The 14,974-nt window shown below is 33.4% G+C and overlaps 1 protein-coding gene across 1 annotated transcript in view; it reads left to right on the top strand.

Moving 5' to 3' along the window:
• LOC114334786 (uncharacterized) overlaps positions 1-14,974 on the top strand; it is a 79,418-nt gene that overhangs the window by 49,430 nt on the left and 15,014 nt on the right. The window contains exon 2 of the mRNA XM_028284881.2: positions 8,663-8,912. Coding sequence (XP_028140682.2) covers positions 8,663-8,912 — 250 coding nt within the window. The remainder of the gene's footprint in view (positions 1-8,662; positions 8,913-14,974) is intronic.

Genomic DNA, 14,974 nt, shown 5'->3' with positions numbered 1-14,974 from the left:
AAGACGTATGTGGCGCCCTCTGGGTAAAACATAATTTTTGGTGGCGAATTTAGATGTCTCATCCCAATAAACCACCGCTTACCAAATTTCGTGTTGGTATACCATGCCTGTCAGGAAATATTCAACAATAAATAAAATAAAAGTTTAATTTTGACACCCTGTATTTTGGTTGTTATCAACTTTCGTACAAAGGTAAGTTAGCTTAAATCGACCTATTTTAAGCTCAGGAATCTAAGGTTAGGCTATGGCCCATTCTTTACCAAACACCCTGTAAAGGACATAACAGACATTGTACATTGTACTAATAAGTGTTTATTATGCAATGTATTATGCTTTATGAAATTCCTGTGAAAACAATAGAATCTTTCCCAGTACTCGTACGTTCCCTATTTTCCAAGACATCTGCCAGATTGCGGATACAAGTAATGGACAGTTTGGCTTTCGTAATGGCTTCGGAACAGTAAAGTTTCACAACTCTGTATAGTTTCACAACTCTTGTCCAAAAATGTCGAGACCAACAAAAATAACTTTTCGTAGCATTTTCCGACTATAAAAACGCTTTCCACAAAGTTAAATACATAATTCATATGTAATGTCTAAAGCGAAGAGGACTCGACAAAAATTATATTAACATAGTGAGAAATCTCTATTGGAACCAACAGGCTGCGGTAACATTAAATGGAAATATCACAGATGCGCAACACCTAAGTAGAGTAGTGAGACAGGGCCGTGTACTTTCACCATTACTATTTAATGTATTATGCTCCGAAGACTTATTTACACAAGCACTTGAACACTGTACAGAAGGGATCTAGATCAGCGGTTCTCAACCTTTTTGAGTGATGTACCACCTACAGTTATTTTTATTATTTTTGGTACCACTTTAAGTACTACTATTTTAATTTTTTCTGTGTTTTGTATACCACCGCCAATAATGATATGTACCACCAGTGGTACATGTACCACAGATTGAGAACCTCTGATCTAGATAAATAGTGAAAATATAAATAATATTCGCTATGCCGAAGTCATTATTCTTGAAAGTGAGAAAGACCTGCAGAGGCCACTAAACACAATTTGTGATATTGGAAAAAGCTAGAAGCTTTTGAGATGTGGCTTTTTAGGAGAATTTTGAAAATACCATGGACCGATCATACTCGAACGAAATGACGTTGCACAGAATGGGAAGATAGAGAACTTTTGACCATCATTGAAAGGAGAAAGATAGCATTTGGGGCACAACCTTGGAAATGATAAGCACGAGTTGTTGCAACTGATTATGAAGAGTGAAGACGAAGGAAAAAGGGGTCCTGGTAGACAACAAATATCCTGGCTGAAAACTATTCGCGACTGGACCGGGTTAAATACGCAGACGCTTTTAAGAAAAGCAGAAGGCAGAGACAAATTTGCAATGGTTATAGCAAACCTTCATTAGTAAAGTCGGCACTACAAGAAGAAGAAGAATTAATGAATAAAGGTTTGAGGTGATGGTCTGACAGATTCTGATTCGGATTCAGTATTATAGTGGTTTTTAAATATTTTTTTACTTTTTAACTGAAGTGATTGATTTTAATTCTAGGTGTAAAATTTTCACGACCAATTAATGTCCAGAGTCGTGTTATTTTTGTGTCTTATGTTAATATAAATTATTAAGGGCTGAAAGCTTAGTTGACAATGAAAATTGCTGGCCAGAAATACTATAAAATAAGCTGGCGTAAATGACCTATTTTCAAATAGTTTTATTATTACGGCAATATAAACATCTTCCAAAACTCCAATTCATATCCGCATTTTTGAAGTTACATAAGATGTATACAACAATGCCATTACAGTGGGTTATGTTGTTAAAAACTTATAGCTAAAAAAATATACAATACAATTTCTTATGCTATAAATATTATATAAACGCAAAAAATGTCACAAAAAACCTTAGTGGTAAAAATCCTAAGGTAAACAACTCATATGATTTATTAGAAACATGAGGCCAGGAAAAGAGATATTGTGTTGAAGCAAAAAGAATTATTTTCAAACAATTTCCTGTCTTAAACAAAAACATACTACAAAAATCTTATGAAAAAAGCAACTGCTAGTTGTCTAAAAGTTACAAGATTTGAAAAATTCATGTGAAAATTTAAATAAAACATATACTTATAAAATATATAGGTACATATACAGGGTGTCCAGAAACTCTCCCGACAAACGAAATTTAACCCAATTCACCTAGTCCGAAAATGCTTCCTAAGGGAGATAGAGCACTTTAAAGAAGGCGTCCTGGAATTACTTACTTACTTTACTCCTCTTGATTCCATTTGGAACATAGGGCCTCTACAGTCCCCCTCCATTCATCTCTGTTTCTGGCCAGGGCTTTCACTTCTTTCCATGTTAACCCATTGTCTTCTAGCTCTCTGGTAATATTTCTTTTCCAGGATGTCATTGGTCTGCCTTGTTTTCTTTTTCCAGTCGGTTGGTAATCCAGGGCTTGTTTGGTTATATCATCTTCATTTTTCCTTAATGTGTGTCCAATAAACTTCCATTTGCGTCTGTTTATCGTTTTGGCTATCGGCTCTTGATTAGTTTTTCTCCAAAGTTCCTTGTTACTTATCCGATTTGGCCAATATATTTGCAATATTCGTCTAAGGCATCTATTTACAAATGTTTGAACCTTTTGTATAATCTTTTTCTCTATTTTCCAAGTTTCTGCTGCATATAGCAAAATACTCTTTACATTTGTATTAAATATCCTGATTTTGGTTTTGGTTGTTAATCTATTGGACTCCCATGTTTTCTTCAGCATATAGAATGCATTTTGGGCTTTAGTTATCCTTCCATTAATTTCCTCTTCTATTCCACCGCTAGCGTCAATTATGCTTCCTAGATAGCAAAACTTCTGTACATTTTCTACTTCTTCTCCTTCAATGAATATACCCATTTCTCTTTCCGTATTTATCTTCATAAGTTTGGTTTTTCTTGTGTTAATCTCTAGTCCTATTTTTCTTGCTTCTTTTGTCACCTTTTCTGTTTTTTTCTGCATATGTTGTCTTTTTTAGGACACCAGACATATATCATCTGCAAAGTCTAGATCTTCAAGCTGACCGAAAGCATTCCATCTAATTCCTGTTTTATTTTTTGTTGCCTTCTTCATGACCCAGTCAATTAAGATCAGAAATATGGTTGGAGATAGAATACACCCCTGTCTGACTCCACTGTCTATATTGATTGGTTCTGTGAGTTTCCCATTGTGCATGATTTCTGCGGTATAGTTTTCATAGAACATTTTGATAATTCTTATATATTTTAATGGAATTCCATATCTCTTTAATATTTCCCACATTTTTTCTCTGTTAATCCGGTCAAAGGCTTGTCTAAAGTCAATGAAATTTATATAGATTTTGCTCTGCCATTATATTGTTTGTTCTACAATGTTTCTTAATGTGTTAATATGATCTGTGCATGCTTTATTACTTCTGAAGCCCGCTTGGTTTGGTCTTAACAACTTGTCTATAGTTTCTTTCATTCTTTCTAGTATCATCCTTGTCATGACTTTACTCACTGTAGAAAGTAGTGTTATTGCTCTCCAATGGTTCAATTCGTTTGATCTTCCTTCTTGGGTATCTTTACAAGTATACCTTTTTTCCAATCATCAGGTATTCTCTCCTCCTGCCATATTCTGTTTATTAGTACATACAGGATTTCTTCCGATGTTTCTCTATCTGCTTTCAGTAGTTCTGTGGTAATGTTATCTATTCCAGCTGCTTTCCCTCTTTTCAGCTGTTGTATTGCTTTACTTACTTCTTTTTTTGTGAATTCGGATTCGGTGAAGTTTAGTTCTTCCTTTATTTCTTCATTTTCCATTTCGTGTTATATTGTTCTGTTGGCATATACTTCTCTAAAATGTTCGATCCATCTCTCAACTATTTCCTTTTCATTCTTCAATATTTTCCCGTTCTTGTCTTTTACATGCTCAACGTTCATTTTTCCGCGCGAGCTTAGTTTTTTCGTCGTTTTATATAGAGTTCCCATGTCGTTGTTTTTTGCTGCTGTTTCTGCTTTTATTAACAGTTCTTCGTTATATTGTCTTTTGTCGTTTCTCGCACTTTTTTTAACTTCTTTATCTTTCTCTCTATATTCTCTCTTCATTTTTTCCCTATCTCTTAGATCATTTTTTAGCATTTTACATTTAAGTAGTTTCCTTTCGTTTATTTTTTCCCACGTGCTTCTCGATAGCCATGGTTTATTACTTCTTTTTTGTATTCCTATCGTTTCTTTTGCTGCTTGTGTATATACATACTTGCATTTATCCCACAGCTCTTCTATCGTGGCATTTTCTGTGTTGTAAGTTTTATTATATAATTCTCTTAACTTGGTCTTATATTCTTCAGTACTTTCATTTCCGTCTTTGAGCCAGTGAACGTTATATCTTTCTCGTTGTTCCATTGGCGTTTTCTTACTTCTGGCTAGTTTGAGTTTGATTTTGGCTCTAATCAACATGTGGTCGGACCCTATGTCTGCCCCTCTCATTGCTCTAACATCTAAGAGTGAGTGCCTCCATGTCTTATCTATGGTTATGTGGTCAATCTGATTGTGTGTTTGTCCATCAGGGGATGTCCATGTTACTTTATGTATGCGTTGGTGTTGAAATATACTTCCACCTATGACTAAACTATTTTGGGTGCAGAAATCTATAAACATGTTACCATTCTCATTAATTTGTCCCAATCCTTCTTTCCCCATTACAGTTTCTCTTCCACTATTATTCGTTCCTATTTTGGCATTCATATCTCCGATTATCATCACAATATCTTTTTTATATTTATTTTGTATTTTATCGTATGCCATCTGTAGCTGTTGGTAAAACTCATCTTTTATGTCCTGTTCCTTTTCATTTGTTGGTGCATATACATTAACAATTATTAGATTTTTATATCACGCTTTGAATCTAGCCATAATTATTCTATCCGAGATGGCTTCCCAATCTATTAGGGCATTTGTTGCTTCTTTTGAAATCATGAATGCAACACCACTCTCGTGTCGGTCTTTTTCGCTACATTTTCCCGAGTATATAACCGTTTTGGCGTGTTCAATTCTTGTTTTTCCACATCCCTTCCATCTAATTTCAGATAATCCTAATATACTAATGTTATTTTTATCCATTTCTTTTGCCACTTGATGTGTTTTACTTGTTTCAAACATTGTTCGGACATTCCAACATCCTATGTACGTTGTTTTTCTCAAATCCATTTCCGTGGCCATTTTCGTCATCGCGTTATCCGTCCTATTTCCGAGGCTTGTAGAGGTTTCTTTAGCAATATTATTTTTTATGTGGTGAGGTTGCTAACCTCACGCACAACCCTCCTCCTTTCTCATCCTGGGCTTGGGACCAGGCAATGGTGGAGTTGAGAGAGAACTATTTTCAAATAGTTTTATTATTACGGCAATATAAACATCTTCCAAAACTCCAATTCATATCCGCATTTTTGAAGTTACATAAGATGTATACAACAATGCCATTACAGTGGGTTATGTTGTTAAAAACTTAATAGCTAAAAAAATATACAATACAATTTCTTATGCTATAAATATTATATAAACGCAAAAAATGTCACAAAAAACCTTAGTGGTAAAAATCCTAAGGTAAACAACTCATATGATTTATTAGAAATATGAGGCCAGGAAAAGAGATATTGTGATGAAGCAAAAAGAATTATTTTCAAACAATTTCCTGTCTTAAACAAAAACATACTACAAAAATCTTATGAAAAAAGCAACTGCTAGTTGTCTAAAAGTTACAAGATTTGAAAAATTCATGTGAAAATTTAAATAAAACATATACTTATAAAATATATAGGTACATATACAGGGTGTCCAGAAACTCTCCCGACAAACGAAATTTAACCCAATTCACCTAGTCCGAAAATGCTTCCTAAGGGAGATAGAGCACTTTAAAGAAGGCGTCCTTGAATTAGTTTTCCTTAAATATCTCCAGAACGCTTCTATTTAGAAAAACGAAATCTGGTACACTTATTTACCTTCCAGAGATAAATCAATTACGTCTATTACGAATTTCTAGTACCGGTCATAGGCGCCCGTTCTGGGTAGGGCAACGGTTATTTTATCGTAGAACTTTTTTATCTTTAACTTTTAAGCATTTTTTCTACTGGATTATTAAATTGTAAAGTATTCTAGTACTAAAAAGTGCTCTTGCTTTAAGTCGGTAGGATACACCGTTTTCTAGAAAAATCGATTTGAAAATTTTTCGTTTGTTGAATTCGAAAAAAAAAATTAAAAAAAAACTTGTCTTAAAATTAATTGAAGAATCTCCGGCCTTCGTTTGTCGGGAGAGTTTCTGGACACCATGTATATAAAGGGTTGTCCACAGCTAATGCCGTTTCCCTTCCGTCAGCCAGGATTTCCATTTTTTTTTTTCGATCTTCCCAGTCTCAGTCTTCCAATCCTTTCTTAGACATGGCTTCGTCTACTTCATTTTTCCAAGATCTTCTCGGTCGTCCTCTTCTTCTTGTTCCTCTCGGGCTCCATTCTGCAACCTTGTTTATCAAAGTGTTTTCTACTCTGCGTACGTGGCCGTACCATTTTAGTCTTCTCTCGTCTATATATTACAGGTCATATTTTTCTACTTGCTTTCTTCTCCTTATCTCCTCGTTTGTTATTTGTTATTCTGTCTCTTCTGGTGAGACCACAGCGTCTTCTCCAGTATTCCATTTCGGTTGCCAGAACGCTCTTTTGAGTTTTTTTGTTTATGACCCAAATTTCTGCGGCATATGTCATGATGCTTCGTACTATTGTTTGGTATATCATTTTTTATTTTTCTCTTGATGTTCTTATCCCAGATTACATTATGGAGTTGTCTGATTCAAGATCTTATCTGTCCCAATATATTTTTTATTTCTGCTTCTGTTTTTCCGTTTTTCGCTATCATAAAACCCAAATATTTAAAATTCTTCGTTCCTTTTATTTCTACTTGTTCTTCTATTTCTAAATTTTTGACGTCGTCTTCCGATATTGCTGAGTATACCCAGTGGCGTGCTGGGTATATAAATGAAACGGTGCAATCACCGAGAGGCTGCGGCCTCTCGAGGCCGGTTAAATAAGTTTCTTTCACAAAAAATTTTAGATGTAATTTTAGATGTTTGTTGGATTAATTTTAAGTTTAGAAGAGATTAACAATAACAGTGGTAATGACAACTCGTTATTTATCTGAAGCTCACTTGAAAAATATCGCAACGTTCGAAACAATCCTGATTGCTACAACATTTTTGAGGATATTTACTATCACAACTCCTCTTTCTGAAGATCTGTAAACAGATGGTTTGAATATTTTGGCTGCGTACGGAATGGTTAAAAAAAGTCTTGAAAAATTAAAATATCTTAGGAATGATTTTCAAACTAAAAAAAGCTTCCATTTCATTTATTATATGGGCGAATTCAGAATTAGAAAATAATAACTCTACCACACTAATAAATAATATGTTAAAAGAAAATCGAAAGAACCTTTTCAACGATGAAATACATAAATCGGTTAAGAATTGCTTTAACACAACATTACTTGGAAACATGTCAATGGCTATAGAAAAAGAAGCTTTGTATGAGCTTAAAAATGATGAAATTATCGACGAATTTGCTCAAAAATCTACTTTAATGCGAAAATTATTGACCCAGAGTTAATTATTTTACAAAATAATTGCAAAATAATCTGTAAATTATTGCGCTGTATTAACATTTAAATATTGTTAAATTAAAGTATTTGTACTATACTTGTATTTGTACTTTCTTGTATAATTGATTTACTAAAATTCAATTGTGGCTTACTTCCCATCAAAACTAGTTAATTACAAAAATGCCACAAGAAAATAGCTTCAGAATAAGACTAAAATTCAACTTAATACATAATAAAAAAAATTTCAAATATTTTATTTAACTTTTATCTTAATTACATTAAATTCATATATAACATTTATTCAAAATGGTTGTTTGCCTTTATTTTTTTTTGGCAAAATTTATTATGGTTTCTGCCTTTTTTTCTTCTTTTATGGCCTTTGGGAACTGCGCCCATTTAGCCAGCAACACTTCTTAAAATCATCTCCTGACCATACACCAAGAACCAAGACCATTACGAATCAAATCGATCAAGGGTAGGGAACGAAAAAAAAAAACTTTTCGTACCCAGGTCGTTCAGGGTGACTAACCACAGACTAAGTAGGGGTATGGAGTATTATTAATTTGCACGACAATTTTATAATCTTAAGTTTCAATTTACACGACTTAACATAATCTAGAACAATCCTAAAGATTGACGGTTTGTTCAAAGCTAGTAAGGTCATCAGATTATATGGGGGATAAACGTTTTCTGCCTTGCTGCAAACAATATTGTCATACATTTATTATTTGTAAGATTGCTTATTCTTAAATAAAAAAACAGCAAATTAAAAAAAAAAGTCATTAAATTCAAAGTTTTATGTTTAATTAAAAAATAATTTATATTTTTGTTTTATAAATAACGAATAAAAAATCCTGATAATAGAAGATAAAATGAGAATGGGAGGCCGCTTTTCTATAAAATCACCGGGCCGCTTGAAAAGTTCCAGCACGCCACTGAGTATACCACATTAGTAATTTGTAGTGATTTAATTACGTTTTTCTTTTTTAGCTGAATATTTACAGAAATACAGCTGCAAGGAATCAGAACCAGATTACGGAAAATGTGTCTGGGAAGGGTTTCACAATGTCTGGCCTTTCTTCATGAAAGGAATTCCAGAATTAGGAGTTCTAGGTCTGGATCCCTTCCGAATGAAAATGTTTGCTGTTAACAGTACTGTTGGTAATTTGATAAAAATAGATGCTGTCTGTGAAAATGCTGAAGTTACTGGATTGGCAAATACAGTCATTCAAGACTTAAAGTAAGTTATACAATTGTAAAATAAAAATGTCTTCCTCTTCTTCTTCTTCTTGTTAGCCTCCTAAATTGTTTAAATTATTGTATAGTATCTTTTTCTTAGTCTGCCAATACTACTTCGTCCATTTGTTGACTTATCTCCTGCTATTCGTATTATCCTATCCTCTGCCATTCTACTATGTTCATTCCACTCCTGTTTCCGTTTTGTCACCCATCCTTTTATGTCTTCTACATTGCATGCTCTTCTTATGTTTTTGCTTCTCTCACTATCCAATAGACTATTCGCTGATATCCGTCGAAGTATGTATTTTCCCATTGGATTTTCCCATTGATTTTTTATTTTTTATGTATTTTCATCTCTGTTGTTTCTAATAGTCGTCTCGTTTTAGATGTGTCAAGTCTTGTATCCGCCGTTTATGTCAATATAGGTCCAATTGCTGCTTTATAGATTCTTGCTTTTGTGTCTTATCGTAGGTGTTTGTTCTTCCAGATTGTGTCATTAAGAGATCCCGCCGCTTTACTTGCTTTTAAGCTTTGTTGTCGTACTTCTTCTTCAACACATCCGTAACTAGTCATATCTATTCCCAGATATCTAAACCTTGCTTCCTGCTTTATTATTCTCCCATCAATTTCGATTTTACATCATAGTGGGTATTTAGTTGTTGTCATACATTAATTGTTTAAAATAAAAATGTGCAAATATATATGAAAACATATCTAAAAAGGTTTGAGGGTTTTATCCAAATTTAGTCAACAAACTTAACAGATTTTTCTGATGACCGATTAACTTTCCGAAAGTCATCTATTTTGTTATTGAAATATTTTGGCCCATTTTCTTTAGTTTAACTTTTCCTCATTTTAAAACTCTTTGCTTTTACGGAATGACGGAACTATTCAAAAACTCAATTACTACTAGGTACTACCTGAACTGTGAACTTCCTGTTTATATACATTTTCTTACGTTACAAACTTAACGAGACATTTCAGGATATTTCGATGACATCTAGAATATTGAACAATAACCGGTTGCTTTATGTTCGGAACTTCTAGTAGGAATAGATCCCAATATTTTTGATTGTGAGCGATCAATATGGAAAGGTGTAGGAAAATAGTTCTATTGTGTTTCGACCATTCCGTCTGATTGCAGATGCAGAGGCGTAGTGCGAGTTTTCTGAATACCCAAGGTTTTCATTAAATCTTGCCATAATTTTGTTTAAATTATGGTTCAAATTTCATCCTTGATCATAATATATCTCTATAGGAACTCTATGTCTTAATACGATGTGTTAGTAATGCTTCTGGTACTGTAGTCGCTTCTTGATTAGGAAGGAGTACAATTTTAAGCAATTTCAAACATAATCCATTGCGACCATCAAGTACTTGTTTTCTTCCTCTGTCATCGGGAGTGGACCAAGAATATCCACTGCAAATAATTTAGAAGGCTCTCTGGAAAGATATTGTGCCATTTTTTCACGACTTCTTATTCTAGGACCTTTTCTACCGTTACATAAATCGCATTACTTACACACACCAATCTTCTACATCTCGGCAACAATTAATCCAGTAAAATCTGTCTCGAATTATGTCTAAATTCTGTCTACAATATAATCTATTTGGTTTTTGTATCGTCTTCCAGGCTAAGTCCATGTTTAGCCCGATCAGGGAACACAAAATTTTACGAAAACCTCTAAGAAAATAAAGTAAGGATGAAAATTTGGGAATAGGTCATAGTATAATAAATTTCCACTTTATTGAACCTGAAACTTTATTGTACCTTATTAAAACTTTATTGTACTTTAAAAGTAAAACTTTATTGTACCATGGGAATAGGTAGTTGAAATTGTCTATTATTATATAAGAAAAAGTTAACAATTCTACATCCCCTCCATTTTACAAATATTGGGAAATACGGGATGAAAAATATTTTCTCGGAAGTGAAAAAATATACGTTCAAAATAAGTCCGAAATTGGATAAAATACTAATTCTAAGTAACGTTCTAAAGAGTTTTTTCACTAAGTTAATACTTTTCGAGTTATTTGCGAGTGAATACGTTCATCTTTAATAAAAAAACATGTTTTTGGACGGTTTTCGCAGATAACTCAAAATAAGTATTTTAGCGAAAAAATAATCTTAGCAAAAATATAGCTAATAAAATTGAAAAAAATGGTTTATGCATGATGTCTGTGGACCCAGTAGAAGCAGAGTTGTAGCTAATGAAAAGTAGATTCCTCGTCAAATTCCAAATCGAATATTTCAATTTGAAATAACCCAAAAAAGAGCACTTTACGGGAAAAATTCATTACAACTTTTTTAAAGTGTTTAAAAAAAGGTTAATTTTTGTTTTAAAAAAAACTTCTAACATTAAAAGTAAGTGAGTTACGCTCAAAATATTGTTGATCCTTTTTATTTTTTGGTAAAAAAAATCGCGAAGATCACCTTCTAATTAGCATCCCAAATAAAATTAATCGTTACCGCTTCACAAGTTACTTTACTTATGTATTCTTTATATTATCTATAATTTTCATTGATTCAAAGTGCTCATTTTTGAAAAAAAAATGGTTTTAAAATAAAACATTTTTTTTAATTTTGAAAAAAAATGGAATTTTTTATGGAAATAACTTAAAAATTATAAGTTATACCAAAAATCTCAATGAGTAATATAATGTACGTTTTGATTTTCTGAATACTTCTAATTTTTTGTTTCCTTGTTAGTCAAAAAATGGTTACACTATGGCTGTTCAAATTTTGCCTAAACTCTTGATTAGTTACTCGTTCAAGCCATTGTAACTACAGCTTTTTCAAAAATAAGCACTTTGAACCGATGAAACTTACAGATCATATAAGTAATACATATGTTTTCAAAAAAAAAACCTTTTTACCACATAGTGGTGTAAGGCGAAATAAATAATACATAAGCAAAGTAACTTTGTGATTTTCGCGATTTTTTCACCAAAAAATAAAAGTGACCAACAATATTTTGAGCGTAACTCACTTACTTTTAATGTGAGAAGTTTTTTTAAAAACAAAAATAAACCTTTTTTAAACACTTTAAAAAAGCTGACATTAATTGTCCCCGAAAAGTGTTCCGTTTTTGAGTTACTTCACATTGAAATATTCGATTTGGAATTTGACGAAGAAAAACCTAGTTTTCATTAGCTACAACACTCTGCTTCTACTGTGTCTACAGACCTCCACAGTCCACAGACCTCATGCATAAACCATTTTTTCATTTTTTTATAAGCTATATTTTTGCTAAGAATATTTTTTTCGCTAAAATACTTACTTTTTGTGTTATCTCCGAAAAACCGTCCAAAAACATGTTTTTTTTTGTTAAAAATAAACATATTCACTCGCAAATATCTCGAAAAGTATTGACTTAGTGAAAAAACTCTATAGATCAAAAGTTGTTTAGAATTAGTCATTTTATCCAATTCCGGTCTTATTTTGAATGTATATTTTTCACCTTCGAGAGGGAGTATTCTCCTCCATTTTTGTAAAATGGACGGGATGTAGAACTGTAAACTTCTTCTTATATAATAATAGATAATTTCAACTATCTATTCCCAAATTTTCATCCTTCCTTTATTTTTTTGGGGTCAGATTGTTCTTTGATCGGGCTAGTTGATAATATTCGCGAATGTTGTTTAAATATTGTGTTTTTTATACTAGGTTCCTTATCGAGAGCGAAATGAAGTGGCCATACACCCCTGTCATATCGCTCCTCTAAGCCAAGCTCACCTACCGTTCGTTTCAAATCACCTATCTTAGTTATGTTGGAGATAGTTTCATGTATCATGTGGTGGTATGTGTGGTGTTGGTGGTATGTTTCTTGTAGGTACTATATCTTCTGCAGCTTCGGATGTTTGCATATATAACTGGATATGTAGTGTGCATGTTGGCTGGTTTAGCATTTAGGGTTATTTCGGTTATTCGATGATTTACTGGAAGATATTCACGTACATATTTTACCAATGTTTATATTGGGTAAAATATATACATTGAATATCGATGTCATCCGGTTACGTTAGTATTTGTAAACTTCTATTAATTATGGTTCCTCTTGTTGTTATTCCAGATTCTCTAATAGCTTTCTCTAGGGCAATGTTGAGTAGAAGGCATGATTAAGTTATCTCCCTGTTGAGGTCCTATTTGTGGCTGGAAAATTCTGGATCCCCCGTTCTCTACTTTTACCTTACACTCCTGTAACATTTATCTAGTGCGTTTCTGTCTTTCCAAAGCTTGTCTAAGAAGGAATATTTGATGGATAGTTGACTTCTCTTTGCGACCGATGCCTACACTAGTCTTTGCCTATTATGTTTTCACAAGATCTCGATAGTCGATCGTAAAGAATATAGGCCAATATTTTGTAAGTCACGTTTAGAGCGTAATTTATCTGTAGTTATCACAGATTGCTTGATCTCCTTTCTTGTGAATAGGTACAACTATTCCTACGTTCCAGTCTTCTGGTAGTTTACAGAAGGAATGCTATTTGCTCCAGGCCTTGTTTTCTTTCAATTTTTGTGTTGCTTCGATGATTTCTTCCTTTATTGGAATGTTATCTTTTTCTCTTTAGTCGTCCATGCCCTCGAGCTAAATTTCTGCTTCCTACAACCTCATATTACTTCTTATATTTAGTCTTCTCCTTCTTCTTCTTTTTATGTAGACATTACTCTGTCTGTTTTTCAATGTGCCTCCAGTAAGTTGTTGTTACATCTTTTTCGTGGTTTTTCGTGGTGTTTCTGCCGCGTATGTCATTATTGGTCTGATGACTGTTTTGTAAATTCTGCCTTTCACTTATTTCCCGTTGTTTTTATTTCTCCATATTGTTTCATTTAGGCCACCTGCGGCTCTGTTTGCTCTATTTACTTGATCTTCCACTTCTGTTTCGAGCCTCCCGTAGCTAGATAGTGTGATGCCTACATATTTAAACTCCATGTTCTATTATTTGACCCTCCAGCTCTAATTTACACGTTATTAGAGCTGCTGTTATAACAATGCATTTACTCTTTTTTGGGGAAATTAACATGTTAAATTGTCTACTGATTATATTAAATTCGTGCAGCATAAGTTGTAAATCATCTTCACTTTGAGAGATTAGTATTACGTGCGTCGTCTGCATAGCAGATTATTTTAAGTTGTTTTTCTTCCATTTGGTATCCTTTTTTTGTTCTTACATTTTTATTATTTCGTCCATGATCAGGTTGAACAATAGAGGACTCAGGGACAAATATTTAGTCTATCCTCAATATTTTTGCCCCTCTTTCTAGTATCTGGTCTTAATCCCCACCTGTTCTGTTTCTAACTATTGATAGTCTGGAGTCTAGATGTTTGAATTCTTTGCTGTTCTGGTTAATCTTCTCGTAGAATTTTTGCTTTGTACACGGTGTAGGTACCTACGTGAAATTCAAATTTGCTATGCCAACTAATCCCAGCAATCAATAAAAGTATGAAATAAATATGTGTTTCGCAGTTAAATTTCGTCAGTGACGCACGCCCCTATATGCGACACTATGCAAAGTTTTCGATAACGTCAATCTGACTAAATTGAAAAATGGGCCAAATCGGCACTCCCCATTTGGGGTCTTTTTTTGTTCTCATCCATAAAACTATCAGCAATTTCGAAAATTTTAATCCGACGCCTTCTGATAGTGTTGATCATTGCGTTTCCAAGGCATGTATAATTTTGAAAATCTGTTATATCTATCATTCAAAAGTTACCGAGTTGGCTCAATTTATAGTTAAAAGGGTGAATATGTTTGTATGTATGTATCCTTGTATGTTTGTGGTAAAGTTACATCGATCTGAATTTTTTTCTGTTTCAAGGCGGGGTCGGGCCAATTGAAAACCAGTGTAGTTTGTGACTTGACCACCCATAAGCCAGCTATAGGACTAGGTAGATACAACAAGGCATATTCTTGGGTAAATGTATACGTTCAAAAAGAGACAGGAAAACCGCAAATACACCATATCAAATCTCTTTCGTTCAGCTTTCAATTGGTGCCTAAATGGTCAGGATAGGACATACACACGGCTCAGTATAGCTAAAAAACTGAAAAATTGAACTT

The sequence above is a fragment of the Diabrotica virgifera genome, chromosome 9 (assembly GCF_917563875.1).
Source record: "Diabrotica virgifera virgifera chromosome 9, PGI_DIABVI_V3a".
NCBI classification, from domain to species: domain Eukaryota; kingdom Metazoa; phylum Arthropoda; class Insecta; order Coleoptera; family Chrysomelidae; genus Diabrotica; species Diabrotica virgifera.
Note: the sequence above shows the minus strand (reverse complement) of the source record. Positions and strands in the feature narration are given on the sequence as shown.